This window comes from Pelmatolapia mariae, linkage group LG3_W (assembly GCF_036321145.2).
Source record: "Pelmatolapia mariae isolate MD_Pm_ZW linkage group LG3_W, Pm_UMD_F_2, whole genome shotgun sequence".
NCBI lineage: Eukaryota > Metazoa > Chordata > Actinopteri > Cichliformes > Cichlidae > Pelmatolapia > Pelmatolapia mariae.
In genome coordinates, this window is record NC_086229.1 from 88,647,970 (window position 1) to 88,674,404 (window position 26,435).

Here is a 26,435-nt window from a genome sequence, read left to right on the forward strand (position 1 = left end):
ATGGTCTTCCTTGGTCTCCCCTGGTCCTTAGAGACCGGGGTCTCTCCACCCTCTCTCCACCCTCTCTCCACCTCCACCGGCTGGCGAGGTGCGTGAGCCGGTGGTGGGTCTGGCGGTTGCTCAGTGGCCCTCCTCCGGGGAGCCAGAACGGGTGCAGGCCCCTTCTAAGTACCAGCAGCTCCCACTCGATGAGTGGGTACAGGCGCGGCGGCAGGCTGTGTCCTGGCTGTCCTCACCCTGGGGGCCAGCATGGGAAAATAGTGGCACAGTCTAGTGGTGTGTGGATCGATATTAAAATATCGATTCCTCTGATACCAGTTATTTATGTTCGAGAATTGATTCTCATATTAAAATATCAATATTTTAGTCATTTGGGGTAAATTTGTAGTTTATGACTAACAGGGACACAGTGGAAAGAAGCAGTATCATTAGGATCGTCGAACATTAAAAGAATCACTTCCTCTTCCGCCTTTCATAGTCATATGCGAAATACAGCTGTATAAATGTGTTGCAGCCCCTTGGCGTGCACACTCACAACAATTGCTGAGCGTAAACGGAGTCATGTGTGGATGTATTTTACCTCCACAAACAGCCAAGACGCATTTTGTGATACATGTGGCAAGACAGTGAGGTGTTGTGGCAACACTACTACCCTCGTCAAACACCTCAGAGTAAATCATATCACAGAATACGACGAGCTTATGTTGAGGCGAACTGAAGAAGAGGAGAGGAGAGGGACAGGTGCTGCTAGGACGAGACAGACGTCTCTCGCGGAGTGCTTTAGTGCTGCAGGCAGTGTGTTCAAATAGCGCACAACTTCAGGTTTTTTATTTGTATATGATAATTCTGCATTTTTAAGCAATAAGAACAAGTAGTCTGATGTTCTGTAATCATTATTAAGCTATTATGTGAAATACAATAAAACATTACGTTTTTGTACAGAGTATTCGTATCAGGTCAGTATCGTCGATACCACCCTGAAATTTACTTGGTATAGGATCGGAAAGGAAATCAGTGGTATCGCACATCACTAGCACAGTCTACAGCATGCATATGAACTTTACCATCATGCTCTCGTCCTTTTGTGCAATACGCATAAAAGTGGAAACTACCCAAACACAAGATAACAGAAAAACTAGGCCTCATTGCTGGAAAACATTAAATATAGGAAAGGGAAAGACCTAATAATGTTGAAGTTATCACTACGGTGAAAAGAGGTGCTGAGCTGTCAACTGATCACCAACTGGCGGTGAGATTGATCAGGTGGTGCGGGAGGAATGCCTGGCAGAAGAATCCGGCAGAACTTCTACAGCATTCTGGGAGAAGGGAGCAGGAGATCGACAGACAGATTGGTGCTATAATCTACCAGTTGTTCTATGTCCCTAGCCTCACTTATGGTTGGTTTATTGGTGAGGCATTCTGGGAATGTCCAGGAGACCAGGACACGCTTGAGAGATTATGTTGCTTGGCTGGCCTAAGAACGCCTTGGTATTTCTTGGGACAAGCTGGAGGAGGTGGCCGGGGAGAGTGAGGTCTGGGCTCCTCTGCTTAGGCTGCTGCCCCCACGACCCAGTCCCGGATAAACAGATGAAAATGAATGGATGGATGGAAAGTTACAATAAAATAACAAAGGAATAAAAACGGATATCCAAAACTCAACCTGACACAAACAAGAGTCACAACTTCAAATGACAGAAAATCCTAAACACAAATTCAAAAAGATAACAAAAATTCCCAAAATGTTTCTAACATGAAAACCATTTTAAAAAGTTACTGCCGTACTTTGTGTGGTTGTGTATTTTTTTTTCATGATTTTTATATACATTAAATAATTTAATGAAAGACTATCGGCCTCACACTGCCCCACACAAACACATTGTCTACAGGATATTTAGTGAGTTGACATCAAATATATCTCACCTCTAATCTAAACCATGATGTTCTTCTGTTTTTTTTCTCAGCTACTAAGTTTAACACTACAGATGTCAAAGATCATGTGATCTAGTTTTCCATTTACTGTGTAACGTCTGATTGGCCAGTGAAATCTAATCTTCACTCCTAAAAGTGAAGAGTCGCCATTCTTTTATTCAGTACGACTGTTTGTTTGTTCTTGGGTGTAATTGGTAAGTTTGTGTTTAACCACAATTTAATTCTTTTAACCCTTAGATGCACACGTGGGGTCAAAGATGACCCCACGGGTTGTTTTTCTTCAAAATCTTTAAAATGAAAAGTTGTAATATATTCATATTCCAGGTATTCATCATAAAATATGTTTGTAACATGAGGCCATTTGCATTTTTATTTATTTTTTCATTAATTTTAAAATAATGCAGTTTTTGTATCACTACCTCACTTTTCCACAAGTGGGGTCAAAAATGACCCCAAGCAGTTCCTATGGAATCTTCTATGGAACTTTCATTCTTAGCAACTCTGACTGTCCCACTTACACTTCTGATGGATCAAGAATTAATTTTTACACAGTAACATACATGATTTATAGTCAGGGCTGCACATAAGTGGTCCGCAGGTGCGCATTCGCTGTCAAAATAAAAGTATTCCTGGAAATTCAGAGAATACCGCTTCTTTTGCGGTGGAGGAACACCAAAGTAATTGCTTACGGAGCTTGCTTCTTTGACATCTTTAAGAGTTCTGAACAAATGTCTGTCCTCCTCCAGAACATCTAATGTACGCAAACGAGCGTTCCAACTTCTTATCTGGTATGCGTCTTTTATTTTGACAGTGAATGCGCACCTGCGGACCATTTATGTGCACCCCTGTTTATAGTTTCCTGTGCACTTCAAACATTGTCCTTTCTGATGTTTTTTTTAATATCTAAAGTAACATTACTGCTATGAGGCCAGGAAGGATCCCTGTGGACCTTGCCCTACAAATGATCCAGGACGGATGGGATGATGAGCCCATCGGAGGCATTGACTCAGAATCTGACATCTAAGATATAGAGGACCCAGACTATTGTACCCCCCACTGAACAAGGCCAGTCAGACACAGAGGAGTCCTCTGATGAGTCCTCTGAAGAGGAAATGGATATTGAGTCTAAGAGAATGAGCCCCTCTTACTGCTCTAGCCACAATATTCTGAATTAGTCGGCCAGGGCTTGCACCTGGGTTTAGTCTCCCCAATAGATGCATGGAAGATGTTCATGTCTGATAATATAATAGAAGAGGTGCTGTCATACACAAACATGGAGGCACGAAGAGTAGCCACAGACAAGGGAAAAGAGTGGAAAAATGTAATCAAACATAAGCTCCTGGCCTTCATTTGATTGACCCTTCTTGGAGGAAGTGAGAAGAACTGGGATGTACCAGTCGGTGTGTTTTTTGGGAGTCCTCTGCATAACCCATTGTACAAGGCCACTATGTCAATTCAAAGATTTGAAGATATTTGCAGTTTCTTGCACTTTGATGACAAGAGGACCAGAGCCTACCGACTGAAAACAAACCACATGGCAGCTTTCCGCTACATATGGGGCCTGTTCCTGGTCAACTGCAGGCAGAAATTCATCCTCAGTGATTGTGTTACGGTGGATGAACAACTTGTGCCTTTCAGAGGGAAGACCCAGCTTCTGCAGTATATGCCGAGCAAGCATACAAAAGTGATACAAGTGATACAAAAACTGCAATTTCTTAAAATTAATGAAAAAATAAATAAAAATTCAAAGGGCCTCATGTCACAAACATCTTTTAAGAGGAATACCTCAAATATGAAAATATTACAACTCTTTGTTTGAAAGATTTTGAAGAATAACAACCGAGTTTATAGCAAAATGCATTGTTTCTCTTTGGGGTCATTTTTGACCCCACTCGTGGAAGAGTGTAAGTATTGGTAGGTTGTGCATCCAAGGGTTAAGGTCTTTTGTCTCAGCAGCCATGTTCCACAATGTGTATTTGCTTTGTCTTTCATTTCACCACAGCTCAGAAGAACAACATGCATGTATCCTCCTCTGTTCATGAAGAAGCACGTTTTATATCAGCTAAATCTGGAGACAGCGTGACTTTACATTGTTACTATGAACAGAATGTTGCTGCACGTTTTTACTGGTATAAGCAAACTTTAGGAGAAAAACCAAAACTCATTTCTACCTTCTATAAGTCAAAAAAATATTTTGTACAATTTCATGATCCATTCAACAATAGTGCACGCTTCAGACTAGATAATGAAAAAGGAAAGAACTACTTGATTATCTCAGACTTAAGTGTTTCAGACTATGTGAATATAGAATATGTTCCTATTTGTACACATCAACATTCTTAGAGACCATTATTGTCAGTGTCAATGATTCTGATTTAAACATACGAGCTTTAGTTCATCAGTCAGCATCTGAGACCATCCAGCCAGGAGGCTCTGTAAGTCTGCACTGTATGGTGCACACTATGCTGAGCTGTGATGGAGAACACAGTGTTTACTGGTTCAAAGACTCTGAAGACTCTCAACCAGGACTCATTTACACCCATGGAGTCAGGAATGATCAGTGTGAGAGGAAAGACAATAAAAGAACACACACCTGTGTCTATAACTTGAGAATGGAGAGCCTGAATTTGTCTCACGCTGGGATCTACTACTGTGCTGTCGCCTCATGTGGACACATACTGTTTGGAAACGGGACCAAGCTGGACTTTAGGGGTAAGTCACTTTTCCAGCAGAGGTGACTCACATGGTATTATGAATAGGAGCAGATCATATTTGATGAACTCAGGAAGAAAAGCTAAAAAGCTCTGTCATTTGTAGGATTTACAGTTTTGCGAGATTCTCCTGCCCTGATGTATTTCTTAAGCGCAGCTTTAACACTCACCACCATCATCAGCGTGTTATCAACTTTGTTAGTGTATAAGATGAAAAAGAGGAACAACTGCCAATCCAGAGGTTAGAGGTTCTGTTCATATTTTACTCTTGTGGTTTAAAAATAGTGGCATTTAAGTTTAAATCATTTCCTGTTTTTTCTCAGCAGACTCAAACGCAAATGATTCTGTAAATTTAGAGGTGAGTTTTAAAGTGTGGAAGTTCATGTGTTTTTAGGAAATTACATTTCTTGTTGAATTGTAATCTTGAGTCTTTTGGTATCCAGAGCACCCAAGAGGACAACCTTCATTATGCTGCTTTGAGAAAAATTAGGACGAAAGGAGCAAGAAGACAGACGAGCAACACCCAGGATGAATGTGTGTACTCCGCTATAAAGTAAGCATAGCAGAAATGAAGATCTTTAGTATTACCTTTCTGCTGTAGTGATGGTTTCGGCATCTTCTCTTTGGTCTGACAGAAACATGATTTAACTGCTAGCAGAATTTGATCACTTGCAGAGTTTTGAAATTCCCGTAAATGTAATTCCAGTAGATAATTTGTTTTGGATTTTGGGTTTGATGTATTTTTCAAATGTTCTGTCATTTTTAGTTGTCTGTTTGTAATTGTTGTTGTGTTAAGGTTTTTCTATCATTTGAAGTTTTGATTCTTAATTTTGGTGGATTCAGTTTTGGATATTTGTTTTGATTCCCTATTTTATGGTTGTGTGCTTGTGATGTGATTAGTTTTTACTGTGGCTTTATTTACTGTATTCAAATGATGAGGCTTAGTTTTTCTGTACGAATTTATAATATTATTGTGAGTAGTAGTCTCCCAAGTGTTCCTGTTCGATAATAACTTTCTCCTGCATGTTATTTCTCACCTGTTTAGCATTTCCAGTTTGTAGTCCTGTTTTCCCTTTGTTCTTTGTCTCTGTCGCTGTATATCTCCACCCTCTGCTCTGGTTTCCGAGGATCTCTAAAATGATTTTTGGATTTCTGTTTTTTTCTATATTGTAATTCTGTTTGCAACCTAATAAAAGATTAGCTTTCTCTCTGCCTTCAGTCCAACATTTGCATCATTAATTCTTCAAACTGTGGCAGGTTTGGCATCAATCATGTGAAAGACAAATACACTGTATTTGTTCTTGAAACATCGAAACACCAGATTCCAGTCCCATAAAGCATCCTTGGGATGTGGTGGAATGGGAGATTCATATTGGGGATGTGCAGATTCCAAATCTACAGCAGATGCTATCATATCTGTATGGACCAAAATGTCTGAGCAAGGTTGTTTGCACCTTATTGAATCGAAGTTTCGAAAAATTAAGCCAGTACAAAACATACTTTTTGTTTTGTTTTGCTCCAAATCACTGTTGGATACTGATGCACAGAATTAAATCCAGTGTCAATTCAGTTTTTTGTAAATAGTGCCAACTCAATACAACAGTCAACTCAAGGTGCTTTAAAATGTAAAGATCCAGCTTTAATAGAGAGTATCCCAACAATAAGATATCCCCAATAAGCAGCAATACTCACTTTTAAAAGGAAGAGATCTCCAGCAGAACCAAGCTGAGGAAGGCTTTGGAAAAGAGAGGTTATAGAAGAGAAAATGGAAGAGCACAGTTACAATGTCAAAATATAAAGTATGACATGCTGTAGTGGTGTATCACAACATGGGAGTGAAAATAGAAGCATTACTAAGAGATGGTTTGGTGTCACCTGACCAATGCATAACTCTAAACTTGACCAAAAAGGAAAGTTTGTAGTCTAATCTCAAAAGTAGAGGTCGCCCAAATCCAAACTAGGACCTGTATCAGGTATTAGTAATGCCATTTAGTGTTAGTACCTGGTTAGACAAAATATTTATGAGATTTTTATGATAACAGTAACTTTGGTCTTTTCTGAATTTAAAGGTGGAAAAAACTGTACCAACTGTCTATCATCAGGAATGCATTTAATTTAACCAGTTGTTTTATAGGTTTCATTGATAAATAATAATAATAATAATAATAATAATAATAATAATAATAATAATAATAATAATAATAATAATAATAATAATGTATTTTATTTGAGGGCGCCTTTCAAAAACCCAATGTCACCTTACAAAAAACAAAATTAATAAAAGGAACAGTAGTCATAAAATAGATAAAATAAGTTAAAATTACAAAACAGAGCTTGACAACAGATAAAATCAGCATTAAAGCGAATAAGCCAGTTTAAACAGATGTGTTTTGAAGTTGGAGTTTATGAAGGGACCTTTTAGGGAGACCAAATAGGAGGGAATTACAGTAATCAATACGGGACGTAATAAGACTATGGACAAGGATGGCAGCAGCATGGGGAGTGTTAGATTTGTATTGTTGATTGTCATTTATGCTTAGAAATATCTACTCATATATGCTTAGAGTTGTATAATCAATGTCATGTTGGTAGAGGTTTGATCCTTAATAGTCTGCAAAGACTTCGTGTGCATTCCAGAGTGCACTGGCATTCACACCCACATCCTGGGAGCATGGGAGAGGTCGTACCTTCTCTTATTGTTTTGTGGTAGCATAAACGTATCTATATCTGTTTTAGTCTAAGTGCCTTTGTGTAGATGAACTGCTGGACTTCCAGACCAGCAGGTTTAGGGAAGTCATTTATGGGTTCACACACACACACACACACACACACACACACAACGCACAGGCAAGGTACTTTTTGTTTGTATGTAGACGTCATATGTTAATGAACATATGTATATTCATGTAACCTCAATAAAAGAGCAGTGTTACGGGGGAGCGGACGAGAGCGACTGGGGTCAAGTGAAGGAACGGCGCTTGTCATGGTTCTCTCCCTCATATATGAGTAACACAAAGAACTTTGCCTACTTGGTGTTCAATGCTTTTGCTGTGTAGTTGAATTGTCTTGAACGTTCCAGCGAATAGGTTTAAGCTACAAACCTATCAGGGAGTAAGGAATGGACGGAGTCGGTTAATATTACGTAAATGGAAGTAAGCAGACCGGGTTATGTAATTAATGTGAGACTGGAATGAAAGAGTATTATCAAGTATGACACCCAAACTCTTAACCTGAGGGGAGGGAAGGGTAGGAGAATTTTCAGTGTTAATGGAAAAACTGTGGGATTTGGTTAAGATAGATGGTGTACCAACAAGTAAAACTTCAGTTTTATTACTGTTAAGTTTGAGAAAATTGGAGGAGAGCCAGGATCTAATCTCAATAAGACAGTTTGAGAGGGAGGTAGGTGGGAGGGATGAAATGGGTTTAGAAGAAAGGTAGAGCTGGGTGTCATCGGCATAACAGTGAAAATTTGTATTGTATTTTCGGAATATATAACCAAGAGGGAGCATATAAATAATGAATAAAAGAGGCCCTAATACTGAACCCTGGGGCACACCAGCAGAAACAGGATAGAGAGTTGAAGAATGGGATTTAAATTGGATAAACTGAGTGCGGTCTGAGAGATAGGAGGTAAACCAGGCAAGGGGGGTATGACTAATACCAATGGAAGCTAACCGGTTCAGGAATATTGTGAGAAATGGTATCAAACGCCGCACTAAGATCAAGAAGGACGAGGATGGATAGGAGACCAGAATCAGCTGCCATATAACTGTATCATTAATCTTCCATCATGCAGTGTTTTCAAATAACATTGTCTGGGGTAAATATGCATAACAAAAATTTCCTTGTGTATCAACCTCTGCTTTCTAATGTTAGTATTTATTTTTGATCTTTAAGGCTCATATATCCCCATTTTATATTACAAATTACCTATAATTCATATCATACATTTATGTTTTATCCTTTATTGCGCACAGATATGCATTGTAGTATAGTTTTGGATGTAGACTGTGACACTCAGATACTAACAAACATAAACAGAGAGAAGCTTCTTCTCTGAGGAATGTGTGAGCGGGATGGTCTGCCAGGACTGGTGATGGTACTCGAAAGTACAAAAAAGGCTGACTCTGCTAAATAAAAAACAGGGCAACTGTCACGGCTGGGGCAGCAGTCGTGTGGTGTTGTGAAGAAGGACCCGAAATGCAGGCATTTGCTGTGATGCACGGGAGCTTTATTATGGATGGTGAAAATAACAAAAGCGACGACAGAACTAAACAAAAACCTAAACTGGGGAAACTAATAACTAACCAAACCCGAAACTATAACTCACGGAATAGCACACAGGGAAAAACATATGGAGGTGACACAGGGGATGACGAGTGGAGAATGGAGAGATGGAATGAAGAGCAGAGAGACGCAGGGATTACCAAGTAACACAGACAGAGCAAGGACGAGCAGAGGCAAACACACACTATAAATACAAACCAGGTAATGAGGAAATGACACGCAGGGGTGGACACAGCTGGAACTAATGGGCATAACGAGACACAGACCTTCAAAGTAAAACAGGAAATTCACAGACTGTTTTACAAACACAAATATAGAGACACGAACAGAACACCAGGAGAGGACACAGGTAGGGATAACAGAAACACAAAACCCAAACCCTAAGAACTAATACAAAAACAGAAGAAACTAGAAAGTAATAACAATAAACGCAAAACACTGGGTCAGCGACCCAGGACCATGACAGTAATACATTTTCATCATCATCATCATCATCTTTATTTATAAAGCACTTTAAAACAACCACAGCTGACGCAAACTGCTGTACATTGCAACTAAATAATAAAATTACACAACATATAGATAAAAGTTAATAATTAATTAGTTAGGTAATAACAAATTTAATTACAAGAGAAACTAAGTCTCACTGAGGTCAAAAGCCAAAGAATAAAAAATGAGTTTTAAGACTTGTTTTAAAAGTGCACAGCGAAGGGGCCTCTCTAACATGTAAGGTTAAGTCATTCCATAATTTAGGAGCAAAGATAGAAAAGGCCCTGGCCCTTCTGAGTTTCCTCCTGGATCTCAGTACTTCCAGGAGCAACTGACATAAGAGAGCGACAGGGTGTGTAGAGAAGAAGAAGCCCAGAGAGGTAAGGCGGGGCAAGATTGTGAAAGCTTTTAAAAACAAACATAAAAATTTTAAAATGAACTCTAAAAGACACAGGCAGCCAGGGCAGTGAGGCCAGCACAGGGGTTATATGCTCTCTTTTACAAGTTTGTGTTAGCAGTCGTGCAGCAGCATTTTGAACCAGCTGCAGATGTGAGAGCAATGACTGACTGACCCCCACATAAAGTGAGTTACAGTAATGCAGACAGGAAGAAATAAAAGCATGGATCACTGTTTCAAAGTGCTGCCTAGAAAGAAAAGATTTTGCTCTTGTCAGTCGCCTTAAATGATAAAAACTGGACTTCATCACTGCTCTAATTTGGCTGTCCAATTTAAAATCACTGTCCAACTTAAAACCAAGATCAGTAATAACAGGTTTAAAATAAACTTCCAGGGGTTCCAAATCAACAAAGGAGGACTCACAGGAACCACTAGGTCCAAACACCAACACCTCTGTTTTCTATTCATTAAAATTTAAAAGGTTTAAAGCCAACCAAGCTTTAATATCATTTAGACATGTCAAGAGAGGTTTTATACAGATGCCGTCCTTCTTTTTTAGTGGCAAATAAATTTGGCAGTCATCAGCATAACAGTGAAAAGAGATCCCATGCCTTTTAAAGATGGAACCCAGAGGCAATAAATACAGTAAAAACAGCAGGGGCACTAAAATTGCCATTCTCAGCCTGAAGTTATCTGGGCATCAACCTGCCTACCTTTCCATACTACCTCAGTTCATTTCTTCTGGGCCTCAGCCTCCCTGCTCACCTGCACTACCAACGGTCCACGCGGGCCCCACTACAATCTCCAGCCTTATGTATCCCACCTCGTTCCTAGATTGTGAATATGTGGCTCCTGCTTTATCTGAGTTTTGTATTGTTCTGTTTTTTGTAAAGTGTTCAGTGTTAAAGCTGCCTTTTTGAGTTCACTTAATGCTTAATAAGTCCTTCATTTTTGTCCTACTTTGCCTGCCACTCAGAGAAGGACATCATTCACACTTTAACTGTCCAAAAACAGCTTTGTGTTAACCTGCCGGAAAAATGGCAACTTGTTCAGGGTGTAACCCTCCTTTCACCCTATGGCACTTAGGATATTCTCTGCAACTATGAATTGGACAAGCATTAGATCATGAAGAAAAGGAAAGAAAGGTAGAAACCAGAGACCAAGATCCAAACGTCATTTTCACTCCTATAGGTTCAGGCTGCTGGGAGATTTCCCATAGTGAACTTAGTGTCATGGTTCTGGATCCTTTTGTCCCAACATTTTGTGTTTTTATGACCTTTTATGTTATGGTTTATTATTCTTAGTTGTACATTTAGGCTCCCCTGATGTATTTACCCTCTGTGTCCCCTTCTGTGTGTATGTGTTTAAGTGTGTTAGTCCTTGTGCCTTATCTCCCTTTTCTGTGCCCATGTTCCCCTCCTTGTGTGTGTCATTCCATGTTTCCCATCTATATTTATCTCCTTAGACCTTCTCGTCCTGAGTATTGTGTCCTGCCAGTCCCTGTGTCATGTTATGATGTTTTGTCTCCCTTTGCGTCATGTCTCTCTCTCGTCCTCCTTCTCATGTTCCCTCATGTTCCCTCGCTCCATCTCGTCTGCCTCTCCTTCACTCCGCCATCATGTTCCTCTCTTTCCTGTTGTATTGTAAAGGTCTCGTGTTTCTGGCCGGCTGGCTGTATCCTGGGTGGCTGGTCATTACTGGTCGTTCTAGATCCATACCCTCGTTATTGGTTGGTTTATTGGTGAGACGTTCCGGGCACCTCCCACTGGGAGGAGGCCAAGACACGCTTGAGCGAATATGTCACTTCGCTGGCCTGGAAACACCTTAGTGTTTCCCAGGACAAGCTGGAGGAGGTGGTCGGGGAGAGGGAGGTATGGGCTTCTCTGCTTAGGCTGCTGCCGCCGCGACCCGGTCCCAGGTCAGCGGAAGAAAATGGATGGAAAGTCACAGTAAAATAACAAGGGAATAAAAATGGATATCCAAAACTGAACGTGACACAAACAAACCTTAAATGACAGAAAATCCTAAACACTAAAAAAAAAATGCAAAACTTCCCAAATCTATTTAACATGAAAAACCATTAAAAAAGTTACTGGCATATTTTGTGTGGTTATTTATTTTTTTCATGCTTTAATACATTAAATATTTCAAAATGATAAACTTTGGGTCTTACACTGCCCCACACAAACATATTGTCTACAGGATTTTTAGTGAGTTGACATCTAATATATCTCACATCTGATCTAAATCATGATGTTCTTCTGTTTTTTTCTCAGCTACTAAGTTTAACACTACAGATGTCAATGATCATGTGATCTAGTTTTCCATATACTGTGTAACTTCTGATTGGCCAGTCAAATCTAATCATCACTCTTAAAAGTGAAGAGTCGCCATTCTTTTATTCAGTACGACTGTTTGGAACAATGGCATCTGCACACATTGTCTTCTACCTGATATGTTTGTTCTTGGGTGTAATTGGTAAGTTTGTGTTTAACTACAATCTAATTTTTTAAGGTCTTTTTTCTTGGCTGTCATTCTCCAAAATGTGTATTTGCTTTGTCTTTCATTTCACCACAGCTCAGAAGAACAACATGCATTTATCCTCCTCTGTTCATGAAGAAGCACATTTTATATCAGCTAAATCTGGAGACAGCGTGACTTTACATTGTTACTATGAACAGAATGTTGCTGCATTTATTTACTGGTATAAACAAACTTTAGGAGAGAAACCAAAGCATATTTCTTCCTTCTATAAGTCAGAAAACAATTTTGTACAATTTCATGATCCATTCAACAATAGTGCACGCTTCAGACTAGATAATGGAAAAGGAAAAAACCACTTGATTATCTCAGACTTAGGTGTTTCAGACTCAGCAACTTACTACTGTATATGTTCCTATTTGTACACATTAACATTCTTAGAGACCATTATTGTCAGTGTCAATGATTCAGATTTAAACATACGAGCTTTAGTTCATCAGTCAGCATCTGAGACCATCCAGCCAGGAGGCTCTGTAAGTCTGCACTGTATGGTGCACACTATGCTGAGCTGTGATGGAGAACACAGTGTTTACTGGTTCAAAGACTCTGAAGATTCTCAACCAGGACTCATTTACACCCATGGAGTCAGGAATGATCAGTGTGAGAGGAAAGACAACAAAAGAACACACATCTGTGTCTATAACTTGAGAATGGAGAGCCTGAATGTGTCTCACGCTGGGATCTACTACTGTGCTGTCGCCTCATGTGGACACATACTGTTTGGAAACGGGACCAAGCTGGACTTTGGGGGTAAGTCACTTTTCCAGCAGAAGTGACTCACATGGTATTATAAATAGGAGCAGATCATATTTGATGAACTCAGGAAGAAAAGCTAAAAAGCTCTGTCATTTCTATGATTTACAGTTCGGCGAGATTCTCCTGCCCTGATGTATTTCTTAAGCGCAGCTTTAACACTCACCACCATCATCAGCGTGTTATCAACTTTGATAGTGTATAAGATGAAAAGAAAGAACAACTGCCAATCCAGAGGTTAGAATTTCTGTTCTCATTTTACTTTTCTGGTTTAAAAATAGTGGCATTTAAGTTGAAATCATTTCCTGTTTTTCTCAGCAGACTCAAACACAAATGATTCTGTAAATTTAGAGGTGAGTTTTAAAGTGTGGACGTTCATGTGTTTTTAGGAAATTACATTTCTTGTTGAATTGTAATCTTGATTCTTTTGGTATCCAGAGCACCCAAGAGGACAACCTTCATTATGCTGCTTTGAGAAAAATTAGGACGAAAGGAGCAAGAAGACAGACGAGCAACACCCAGGATGAATGTGTGTACTCCGGTATAAAGTAACATAGTAGAAATGAAGATTCTTAGTATTACTTTTCTGCTATAGTGATGATTTTGGCAACAATTTCTAAATATTTGTTTTGAAATATTTAGAAATTTTTCTAAATATCTTTTCATTTTTTGGTTTGAAAGAAAAGATATTTAAAAAATGATTTAACTGCTAACAGGATTTTTATCACTTGTGTAATTTTGAAATTCCTGTAAATAATTTGTTTTGGATAGTTGGGTTTGATTTATTTTTAGTTTTTGTGTAATAGTGTATAGTATTATTGTGAGTAGTAGTCTCCCAAGTGTTCCCGTTTATAATGACTTTCACCTGCATGTTATTTCTGACCAGTTTAACATTCCCAGTTAATATTTATAGTCCTGTCTTCCCTTTATTCTTTGTCTCTGTCGCTGTATATCTCCACCCTCTGCTCTTTATGGTTTCCGAGGATCTCTAAAATTATTTTTGGATTTCTGCTTTTTTCTATTTTGTAAATCTGTTTGCAAAATTATAAAATATTAGCTTTCTGCCTGCCTTCAGTCCTACACTTGCATCATTAATTCTACAAAGTGTGAGAGGTTTGACATCAATCAAACACACTGTAAAGTACTTGAAACATGGAAACATAAAACTGTACTCACATGGCCTTCACAGTCACCAGATTCCAGTCCCACAGCGCATCTTTAGGATGTGGTGGAATGGAAGATTCATACTGGGGATGTGCAGATTCCAAATCTACAGCAGATGCTATCATATCTGTATGGACCAATAAGTCTGAGCAAGGTTTTCAGGACCTTGTTGAATCAATGTTTTGAAGAATTAAAGCAGTACAAATGAGTGTTGGATACTGTTACACAGAATCAAATCCAAACTAGGACCTGTATTAGGTATTAGTAACACCATTTAGAGTTAGTACCATAATTTGAATAAAAATCTCATAATTTTTATAAAAATTATGAGATTTTTATAATAACAATAACTTTGGTCTTTCCTGAATTTAAAGGTGGAAAAAACTGTACCAATTGTCTATCTTAAGAACTGTGTGTCGAGTCCCAGTCAGTTCCACCATGATGCAGACAACCTCCACTACACTGCTTAAAGCAGACAGAGGAACAACCAAGATGAATGTGTTTACTCCAGTGTCAAGCAGCAGGTTATATTTTTTTCCAATCCAGCGAGAAAAAAACTTCACACATTCATTAGATGTTGACATCCAAATTGTGTACACAGTAATGTTTACTGCACTTTTCATTCTATAACAGTGTGTAATATGATCTGGGTTTTTTGTTTCTTTTTTTTAAATAAGCCTGTAGTTAACTTGTAGTATATAGTCACCTGCTGAACTCATTAAAAGAAAACAATGTGTGGTTGTGGTCTTCTGCTTGAGTTTTGGATGGAAATAAAGAAAACCAGTGGAATTTACAGTGACTGTAACTGGCTGAATGCACTGCATTTTACAAAAATCTCAGCAAAAAGAAAAATGCTGCAAAAAGACATAAAACATGGATTTCCCCATTATGAAGTTTTCTTCTTCCAGCAGAGGTAACTTATGTTGTATGATAAACTGTGACAGCAATAGATATCGAAAAGCAAAAAGTCTCTGTAATTTCTCCTGACTTTGGCATTTGCAGTTGAGCTCCAGGTCAAATAACAAATCTAAATACGAGCTTTAGGAATTTTGCTTTTCATTTGAAAAAGAAAGCACAGTAGTTTGACTCCCTGGTGAAACAACAACCTTAAAGGTGACGGGGAGCCACTACAACGAGTCTTCAACCTCAGCCTGTGACTGGGGAGAGTGCCTGCCCTCTGGAAGACATCCTACATCATCCCGGTCCCCAAAAAGAACAAGCCCAATGAGCTGAATGACTTCCGACCGGTGGCACTGACATCACATCTTATGAAGACTCTAGAGCGGCTCCTCCTCAACCTCCTCCGACCACAGGTACAACATGCCCAGGACCCACTACAGTTCACCTACAAGGCAGATGTCGGAGTGGAGGATGCCATTCTGTACCTTCTACACAGAGCCCACTCACACCTGGACAAGGGAGAAGGCACGGTCAGGATCCTGTTTCTTGACTTTTCGAGTGCCTTTAATACAATCCGGCCCTGTCTGCTTCAGGAAAAACTAAACAGGATACAGATGGACCCCTGCCTGGTCGTTTGGATCTCCGACTACCTCACTGACAGACGTCAGGCTAAAGGACATCACGTCTGACACTGTGGTCAGCAGCACAGGAGCACCACAGGGAACTCTGCTGTCCCCTCTTCTCTTCACCCTGTACACCTCTGACTTTTTTTTATTATTAATTATTTATTATTAAAATTTATTTATTAAGTGCTTTTAACAGACAGGCAGTCACAAGCGCTGTACAGAAATATTAAAATAAACAATACAATCAATAGACATTATACACAGTGTAAAAGATCAAATGTAAATAATGTAAAGAATATAAAATACGTAGATCAACAAAAGGCTTGTTTGAACAGAAAAGTTTTTAACTGCTTTTTAAAAGAATCCACAGAGTCAAGCAAACGTAATTGTTTTGGTAAACTATTCCACAGCCTTGGTGCAACAGACTGAAAGGCTCTGTCCCCTTTTGTCTTCAGTCGTGTACGGGGAACAACCAACAGACTCTGAGTCTGTGAGCGGAGACGACGAGCAGCAGTGTATTTTATAAGAAGCTTTGATAAATAATCTGGAGCCTGGCCATTTAGTGCTCTGTATGTTAAAACAAGAATTTTAAAGCGAATTCTAAACTCTATTGGAAGCCAATGTAAAGAATATAAGATGGGAGTAATGTGAACACGCTTGGTAGAGCGAGTTAGTAGTCTGGCTGCTGCGTTTTGTATTGCCTGGAGGCGAGAGAGAGATGATTTATCCAAGCTAGTAAACAGGGAATTACAGTAATCTAAGCGTGATGACACAAATGCATGAACGAGTTTTTCCAGTTCAGCTGAAGAGACCATATGTTGCAGTTTAGAGATGTTTCTTAAATGATAGAAACAGGAACGAGACAAAGGTTTTACATGGGAGTCAAGGCCCAGAGAAGAGTCAAATATTACTCCAAGATTTCGAATATTTGACTTGACAGAAGGACAGAAAGAGGCAAGAACCTGACTTCTGCTAGAACTCTGAATCATGCCATATTCAGAAGTTTTGCGGACGACACGGCCATCATGGGGTGTATCTGGGATGATCAGGCAGAGGAGTACAGGAGTCTGGTGAGGAACTTTGTCACATGGAGTTATGTAACCGCTAAGGCTGGCGGATCTAAATCTTCACCGTTCACCTACAAGAAGAAGGGGAGTGAGTGGGTCAGCGCTCAGGGCACAGAGACTAAGTCGGTCTTAAACACACCATTTATTTCCGTGGAAAAAGACAAAACCCAGCTTTACAAACATGGTTTCAAAAAAATATTAATACGATAAAAACAACGTTCTCAATTAAAATCTACAACTATCCAAGAAACCGTACAATGTCTCTCATATACTAAAATTCTACCCCCCAACAGTCCTACAGTACCATTGTCCAGCCACGCTCAGGCTAATGTTCCTTATATAAAAACAAACCAGGAGAGAAAGTCTTCTTCCGCAATAGAGTCCAGGCTCGGCAGGAAGCCAAGAAGATTTTCCTATGGCGGCCCTGTTCCTCCTTGACGGCCGTGTCGCCACACAGTCCCGCCACACTCCACACTTGGTCTCTCGATTCCTCAAGCCTCCCTTGTTGCGCTGCCCTAGAACAAATAAACACTGGACAGTAACGTTGTCGGCACCGCCGCGGTGACGACAAAGCTGCACCCGACATACGACAGTGCGGAAAGCGTTACTCACAAATACAGGCAGAGGTATGCCCACACCTCAACAGGCGCCTACTATTGTGGCGGTCAGAGGGCCCGGTGGCGCCAGTGTCCGGCAGCCTCGCCTCTGTCAGTGCGCCCGAGGGCAGCTGTGGCTACAATGTAGCTTGCCGTCACCAGTGTGTGAATGTGTGTGTGAATGGGTGGATGACTCAATGTAGTGTAAAGCACTTTGGGGTCCATAGGGAGTAAGTAAAGCTCTATACAAATACAAGCCATTTACCATATTGTCTGCCTAGACACAGTGGATTAAAAGAATACTGTACAACAATACTAAAACATGCAATATAAGTATCAAAATAAAACTATACAAATAAAATCAACACTCTATACACCAATTCACAGAATAATAAAAAAAAACCATAAAAAATAAAAACACAAATTTCCACTGTGTGACAGTCACACAAACCCCCTGCAACTCAACAACTCAAAGACCAAGGAACTGTTTGTGGGAGGTCCAGACCAGGGCACCTCCCACTGAGAGGAGGCCAGGACACGCTTGAGAGATATTGGCCGTTTATCAATGCCCAAGTACGCGAGTACGTACTCGCGTTCTCGGTGAGTACGTACCCGCCGAGAACGCACGGGAGTACGTACCCGCCGAGAACGCGAGCACGGACTCGTGGGCCGTTTCTCAATTCTCAAGTACGCAAGCACGGACTCGTGATTTGTACAGTCGGAACACCAGCGTACGTGATGATGTCACAGGTCCAGAGTTTTTACTGCCGTCCCCTCTTAATTTAACTGTAAGTAACATGTTATGAAGCTTAACTTTAATCACAGCCAAACCAGTTTACTCAGGAACAAATAAAACACTGAAATAAACCAAACATTAACATTTAGAAGTGATCTAAGTGACTTATATATCATTGTTAACCTCAGTAGTGAAACCTCTCCATTAATAAAAATAGTGTACATGTACATACGTGTACATACCTTAATAAAAACAAGCAGGTGAGATGTTAGAACGCTTTTATTTCTATTCTAGTGGACACTCAATACTATAGACAGCTGCTGGGGTTTCTTTAACCTGAGTAGTGAGAAGTCCGCGAGCGGTTTGAGGGGGGGGGGGGGACGATGTGCCGGGAGTCTGCTGTTGAGTTTTGGGCGAAATGCATTCTGGGATATTTTGCTGTCCCAAGTCTACACCGATGCATGCTCGATAAAACGGGCGGATCGAGAACACATCCGGGACTTTTTCGCGTTCTCGGCGTGATGCGTACTTCGAATTGGAACAGTACTTGGTCTCCGACTGATGACGTATCACGAGTACACGAGAACGCAAGTACGCACAAGTACGCATATTGATAAACGCCCTATGTCTCTTGGCTGGTCTAAGAACGCCTTGGTATTTCCCGGGACAAGCTGGAGGAGGTGGCCGGGGAGAGTGAGTTGTGGGCTTCTCTGCTTAGGCTGCTGTCGCTGTGACCCAGTCCCAAATAGGTGGAAGAAAATGGATGGATAGAAAATTACAGTAAAATAACAAGGGAATAAAAACAGATATCCAAAACTCAACCTGACACAAACAAGAGTCACAACTTCAAAAGACAGAAAATCATAAACAAAAAATTCAAGAATTCCCAAAATGTATGAAAACCATTAGAAAAGCTACTAATATACTTTGTGTGGTTGTGTATTTTTTTCATGTTTTTTAAATATATTAAATATTTCAAAGTGATAAACTATGGGTCTCACACTTCCCCACACAAACATATTGTCTACAGGATTTTTAGTGAGCTGACATCAGATGTATCTCACCTCTGATCTGAATCATGATGTTCTTCTATTTTTTTTTCAGCTGCTAAGTTTAACACTACAGATGTCAATGATCATGTGATCTAGTTTTCCATATACTGTGTAACGTCTGATTGGCCAGTCAAATCTAATCATCACTCCTAAAAGTGAAGAGTCGCCATTCTTTTATTCAGTACGACTGTTTGGAACAATGGCATCTGCACACATTGTCTTCTATCTGATATGTTTGTTCTTCGGTGTAATTGGTAAGTTTGTGTTTAACTACAATCTAATTCTTTTAAGGTCTTTTTTCTCAGCTGCCATGTTCCACAATGTGTATTTGCTTTGTCTTTCATTTCACCACAGCTCAGAAGAACAACATGCATTTATCCTCCTCTGTTCATGAAGAAGCACGTTTTATATCAGCTAAATCTGGAGACAGCGTGACTTTACATTGTTACTATGAAGAGAATATTGTTGCACGTTTTTACTGGTATAAGCAAACTTTAGGAGAAAAACCAAAACTCATTTCTTCCTTCTATAAGACAGAATCAAATTTTGTGCAATTTCATGATCCATTCAACAATACTACACGCTTCAGACTAGATAATGAAAAAGGAAAAAAACACTTGATTATCTCAGACTTAAGTGTTTCAGACTCAGCAACTTACTACTGTATATGTTCCTCCTGGTACACATCAACATTCTTAGAGACCATTATTGTCAGTGTCAATGATTCAGATTTAAACATACGAACTTTAGTTCATCAGTCAGCATCTGAGACCATCCAGCCAGGAGGCTCTGTAAGTCTGCACTGTATGGTGCACACTATGCTGAGCTGTGATGGAGAACACAGTGTTTACTGGTTCAAAGACTCTGAAGACTCTCAACCAGGACTCATTTACACCCATGGAGTCAGGAATGATCAGTGTGAGAGGAAAGACAACAAAAGAACACACACCTGTGTCTATAACTTGAGAATGGAGAGCCTGAATTTGTCTCACGCTGGGATCTACTACTGTGCTGTCGCCTCATGTGGACACATACTGTTTGGAAACGGGACCAAGCTGGACTTTGGGGGTAAGTCACTTTTCCAGCAGAAGTGACTCACATGGTATTATAAATAGCAGCAGATCATATTTGATGAACTGAGGAAGAAAAGCTAAAAAGTTCTGTCATTTCTAGGATTTACAGTTCGGCGAGATTCTCCTGCCCTGATGTATTTCTTAAGCGCAGCTTTAACACTCACCACCATCATCAGCGTGTTATCAACTTTTTTAGTGTATAAGATGAAAAAGAGGAACAACTGCCAATTTAAAGGTTAGAATTTCTTTTCATATTTTACTCTTGTGGTTTAAAAATAGTGGCATTTAAGTTTAAATCATTTCCTTTTTTTCTCAGCAGACTCAAACGCAAATGATTCTGTAAATTTAGAGGTGAGTTTTAAAGTGTGGAAGTTCATGTGTTTTTAGAAAATGACATTTCTTGTTGAATTATTATCTTGAGTCTTTTGGTATCCAGAGCACCCAAGAGGACAACCTTCATTATGCTGCTTTGAGAAAAATTAGGACGAAAGGAGCAAGAAGACAGACGAGCAACACCCAGGATGAATGTGTGTACTCCGGTATAAAGTAACATAGTAGAAATTTTGATTCTTAGTATTACTTTTATGCTATAGTGATGATTTTGGTTTTTCTTGATTTGATTATCTTTTCATTTTTTGGTTTGAAAGAAAAGATATTTAAAAAATTATTTAACTGTTAACAGCATTTGATCACTTGTATAATTTTGAAATTCCTGTTAATGTATTTCCAGTACATCATTTGTTTTGGATTGTTGGGTTTGATGTATTTTTAGTTTTTATGTATTTTTAGTTTTTGTGTAATAGTGTATAGTATTATTGTGAGTAGTAGTCTCCCAAGTGTTCCCGTTTATAATGACTTTCACCTGCATGTTATTTCTGACCAGTTTAAAATTCCCTCTTAAGCCCCAAGGGGGTTTCTGAGCTTCCTGCTCGAAAATGTAATGCCCAAATTAAATTGATTATTTCTCTCCAATTACAAACTCTGTCCTTACAATCTTGGTATCGAAATAAAGCTAACACTTGGGAAATTTAATCAGAGGTGTAAATATTAAAGCAGATATTACTGTGTCAAAGTTACTGAGACTGGAACACAGAAAAAGTAAGTAGATTTTATTCTCGCCTAATTTTTTTTTGTAATTTTTAGCATATAACCCTTTTAAAAATATGCCTCAGCTCACATTTGGTTCCAGAAATCCAGTAATCAACATATAAGCATCATCTGTGCAAAGATTTATGTTTCTAAAGTAAAACAGTGAAAAACTACAGCCCTGTCAATACATGAATATCCAGACGTTGTACAAAAATGTCCAATTTTGGCACACAATTGGACACCATGCCAGTTGATTTTTTTAGGTATTAAAGAGCAGAAAGTAATAAATTTTATTAACAGGCCTAAAAATGCTTTTTTTAAAAATATATTTTGGAAGAATTAACCACACATTTACATGGTAATGGCCCTTTACTGCAGTGCGCATAGAGCGCTTCATTGGCCTCTGGCCCTTTAAATTCTGAGGGGCTGTAACTTTGGTTTCTTTTGGTCAATTTGCATGATTGACACCTCTTTTTAATCGTTTTAGCCAATAGATTCAAAATAATGATGCCACGTTCACGTCACTTCAACCAATCAGACGTTGTGATGCCAAAACCCACGTGGGTCCAAATTTATTGCATGTGGCGTCTGTCCAGTCACGTGTCTGTAGGTGGGTCTAAAATGGAGGTTGTTGACGGAAAATGGCTCTGATGCGGCTAGGTAGGCGTGGTAACTACCGGCAATCACGTGGTTACCGGCTACCGGCGAAAATAACGGAGGAAATCGGGACGGTAAGCCAATTTCTGTCTTAGCGCATTTGCGCCGCTGTGTGTTTTTGTGGTCTTCTTTTGCGGCTTATTCAGTGAATTTTGGTCAGAGTGTGGTGAAACTTGGTGTGTGCAGTCAGTGATAGCCCTGGAAGCTATGGTTGTAGAAATGGTTTATATGACATTTTAGCGGAGATTCAGAGGTTTCTGTGGATATCACACATGTCTGGACTTATATTTCTCACCCCGTGTTATAACCGATTAAACGTGATCTCCTCTTTTTTGCCCCCGATACCGGGGGCGTGGGGCTTAAGTGTTAAAGGCCTGTCTTCCCTTTGTTCTTTCTCTCTGTGGCTTCTGAGGATCTCTAAAATGATTTTTGGATTTATGTTTTGTAAATCTGTTTAGAAACTAATAAAAGATTATCTTTCTGTCTGCCTTCAGTCCTACACTTGCATCATTAATTCTTCAAACTGTGACAGGTTTGGCATCAATCATGTGAAGGACGAATACATTGTATTTGTAAAGTACTTGAAACATGAAAACTTAACACTGTACTCACATGACCTCCACAGTCACCAGATTCCATTCCCACAGAGCATCTTTGGGATGCGAGATTCATATTGGGGATGTGCAGATACCAAATCTGCAGCAGATGCTATCATATCTGTATGGACCAATATGTCTGAGCAAGGTTTTCAGCACCTTTTTGAATCGATGTTTTGAAGAATTAAAGCAGTACAAATGAGTGTTGGATACCGGATGGATATTGGATATTTAAAATGTAAAGATCCAGCTTTAATAGAGAGTATCCCAACAATAAGATAATCCCCAATGAGCAGCAATGCTCACTTTTAAAAGGAAGAAATTTCCAGCAGGACCAAGCTGAGGAAGGCTTTGGAAAATAGGAGCCATAGAAGAGAAAATGGAAGAGCACAGTTACAATGTCAATATACAAACTATGACATGCTGTAGTGGTGAATCACCACATGGGAATAAAAATAGAGGAATAACTAAGAGATGGTTTGGTGTCACCTGATCCGTTCATAACTCTAAACTTGACCAAAAAGGAAAGTTTGTAGCCTAAGCTTAAAAGTAGAGGTCATTCAAATCCAAACTAGGACCTGTATTAGGTATTAGTAATGCCATTTAGAGTTGGTACCTGGTTAGACAAAATATTTATGAGATTTTTATGATAACAATAACTTTGGTCTTTTCTGAATTTAAAGGTGGAAAAAAACTGTATTAATTGTCTATCTTAAGAACAGTGTGTCAAGTCCCGTTCAGTTACACCATGATGCAGACAACCTCCACTACACTGCTTTAAGCATTAACCTGCCCAACAGATCAACGAGACACAGGAACAACCAAGATGAATGTGTTTACTCCAGTGTCAAGCAGCAGGTTATATTTTTTCCAATCCAGTGAGAAAAAAACTTCACACATTCATTAGATGTTGACATCCAAATTGTGTACACAGTAATGTTTACGGCATTTTTCATTGTATAACAGTGTGTAATATGATCTGGGGGTTTTGTTTCTTTTTTAAATAAGCCTGTAGTTAACTTGTAGTATATAGTCACCTGCTGAACTCATTAAAAGAAAACAATGTGTGGTTGTGGTCTTCTGCTTGAGTTTTGGATGGAAATAAAGAAAATCAGTGTAATTTACAGTGACTGTAACTGGCTGAATGCACTGCATTGTAAGAAAACCCCAGCAAAAAGAAAAATGCTGCAAAAAGACATAAAACATGGATTTCCCCATTATGAAGTTTTCTTCTTCCAGCAGAGGTAACTCATGTTGTATGATAAACTGTGACAGCAATAGATATCGAAAAGCAAAAAGTCTCTGTAATTTCTCCTGACTTTGGCATTTGCAGTTGAGCTCCAGTTCAAATAACAAATCTAAATACGAGCTTTAGGAATTTTGCTTTTCATTTGAAAAAGAAAGCACAGTAGTTTGACTCCCTGGTGAAACAACAACCTTAAAGGTGATGGGGAGCCACTACAACGAGTCTTCAACCTCAGCCTGCGACTGGGGAGAGTGCCCGGCCTCTGGAAGACATCCTACATCATCCCGGTCCCCAAAAAGAACAAGCCCAATGAGCTGAATGACTTCCAACCGGTGGCACTGACATCACATCTTTTAAAGACTCTAGAGCGGCTCCTCCTCAACCTCCTCCGACCACAGGTACAATGTGCCCAGGACCCACTACAGTTCACCTACAAGGTGGATCTCGGAGTGGAGGATGCCATTCTGTACCTTCTACACAGAGCCCACTCACACCTGGACAAGGGAAAAGGCACGGTCGGGATACTGTTTCTTTCCTTTTCCACTGCCTTTAATACCATCCGGCCCTGTCTGCTTCAGGAAAAACTAAACAGGATGCAGGGGGACCCCTGCCTTGGATCTCCAACTACCTCACTGACAGACCACAGTACGTCAGGCTGAAGGACATCACGTCTGACACTGTGGTCAGCAGCACAGGAGCACCACAGGGAACTGTGCTGTCCCCTCTTCTCTTCACAATGTACACCTCTGACTTCTGCTATAACTATGAATCATGCCATATTCAGAAGTTTGCAGATGACACGGCCATCATGGTGTGTATCTGGGATGATCAGGCAGAGGAGTACAGGAGTCTGGTGAGGAACTTTGTCACATGGAGTCATGTAACCGCTAAGGCTGGCGGATCTAAATCTTCACCGTTCACCTACAAGAAGAAGGGGAGTGAGTGGGTCAGCGCTCAGGGCACAGAGACTAAGTCGGTCTTAAACACACCATTTATTTCCGTGGAAAAAGACAAAACCCAGCTTTACAAACATGGTTTCAAAAAAATATTAATGAGATAAAAAGAACATTCTCAATTAAAATCTACAACTATCCAAGAAACCGTACAATGTCTCTCATATACTAAAATTCTACCCCCCAACAGCTCTGTGGTATCGTTGTCCAGCCACGCTCAGGCTAATGTTCCTTATATAAAAACAAACCAGGAGAGAAAGTCTTCTTCCGCAATAGAGTCCAGGCTCAGCAGGAAGCCAAGAAGATTTTCCTATGGTGGCCCTGTTCCTCCTTGACGCCCGTGTCGCCACACAGTCCCGCCACACTCCACACTTAATCTCTCGATTCCTCAAGCCTCCCTCGTTGCGCCGCCCTGGAACAAATAAACACTGGACAGTAACGCTGTCGGCACTGCCGCGGCGACCCTCCCTGCAAAGCTGCACCTGACATATGACAGTGTGGAAAGCGTTACTCACAAATACAGGCAGAAGTATGCCCACACTTCAACAGGCGCCTACTATTGTCCTCCTAGACACAGTGGATTAAAAGAATATTGTACAGCAATACTAAAACATGCAATATAAATATCAAAATAAAAGTATACAAATAAAATCAACACTCTATACACCAATTCACAGTATAATCCAAAACAACATAAAACAGAAAAACAGAAATTTCCACTGTGTGACAGTCACACAAACCCCCTGCAACTCAACACCTCAAAGACCAAGGAACTGGTTGTGGGAGGTCCAGACCAGGTCCACTGCCAGTTCAGATAGAAGGAGAGGAGGTGGAGGTGGTCAACACATACAAGTACCTCGGGCTGTGGGTGGACAACAAACTCGACTGGTCATGCACTCTGTTTCTACCACACACAATAAAAGTGTTTACTGCTTGCGTGCAGCAGCTTTTGTCTCCGAGCCAGAGAGATGGCAGTCCACGGTGCCATGTAAAACTAATTTGACATTCTAACCATTTAATAATAAATTGTGAAAACTCATCATTTGACAGTTATTTGTCTTCTCTCATAAAAAAAACAACAGTTTATAGACTTTTCTTAGTTATCATGCTTCCCCTGTGTTTCCCATGCCTTTTGTCAAGTTTTCGTCTGTTTATGTTAGGAGTTGGGACTCCATGTGTTCTATTGTGTTGTGTGTCTTTTCCTTTTGTAGTGCAGGCGGTCAAGGCTGCGAGCATCAGGCATCATTTGCTAGGCTATTTAAGGAGCAGTGTGACAGCTCTTGTGTGTCAGATTATTGTCTCATTCTCAAGTGGTAACAGACCAACCATTTTTATTTACTACTTTGATTAGGAGGACATTCACGAACTGCCTTCTCTTCTGCTTCCTGCCAGTTCGTGACGCTCACTGCCCAGCCATTCTCAGCCTGAAGTTATCTGTGCATCAACCTGCCTACCTTTCCATTTTACCTCAGTTCATTTCTTCTGGGCCTCAGCCTCCCCGCTCACCTGCACTACCACCGGTCCACGTGGTCCCCATTACAGTCTCCAGCCTTATGTATCCCACCTCGTTCCT

General features: G+C 40.0%; 2 protein-coding genes and 1 pseudogene across 2 annotated transcripts; all 3 read left to right on the top strand.

Moving 5' to 3' along the window:
• Positions 1–12,096, top strand: LOC134624061 (uncharacterized; annotated as a pseudogene).
• Positions 12,097–12,236: 140 nt separating this feature from the next.
• Positions 12,237–15,860, top strand: LOC134624062 (uncharacterized). The gene is made up of 5 exons (XM_063469046.1): positions 12,237–12,291; positions 12,391–13,104; positions 13,219–13,344; positions 13,429–13,460; positions 15,456–15,860. Exons 1-5 carry the CDS (start codon positions 12,237–12,239, stop codon positions 15,858–15,860), a joined length of 1,332 nt encoding a protein of 443 aa, XP_063325116.1.
• Positions 15,861–19,447: 3,587 nt separating this feature from the next.
• LOC134624063 (uncharacterized) lies at positions 19,448–26,179 on the top strand. Its single transcript, XM_065470258.1, has 8 exons — positions 19,448–19,502; positions 19,603–20,316; positions 20,431–20,556; positions 20,641–20,660; positions 23,381–23,521; positions 24,308–24,419; positions 24,488–24,881; positions 26,074–26,179. Exons 1-8 carry the CDS (start codon positions 19,448–19,450, stop codon positions 26,177–26,179), a joined length of 1,668 nt encoding a protein of 555 aa, XP_065326330.1.
• The last annotated feature ends 256 nt before the right edge of the window (positions 26,180–26,435 follow it).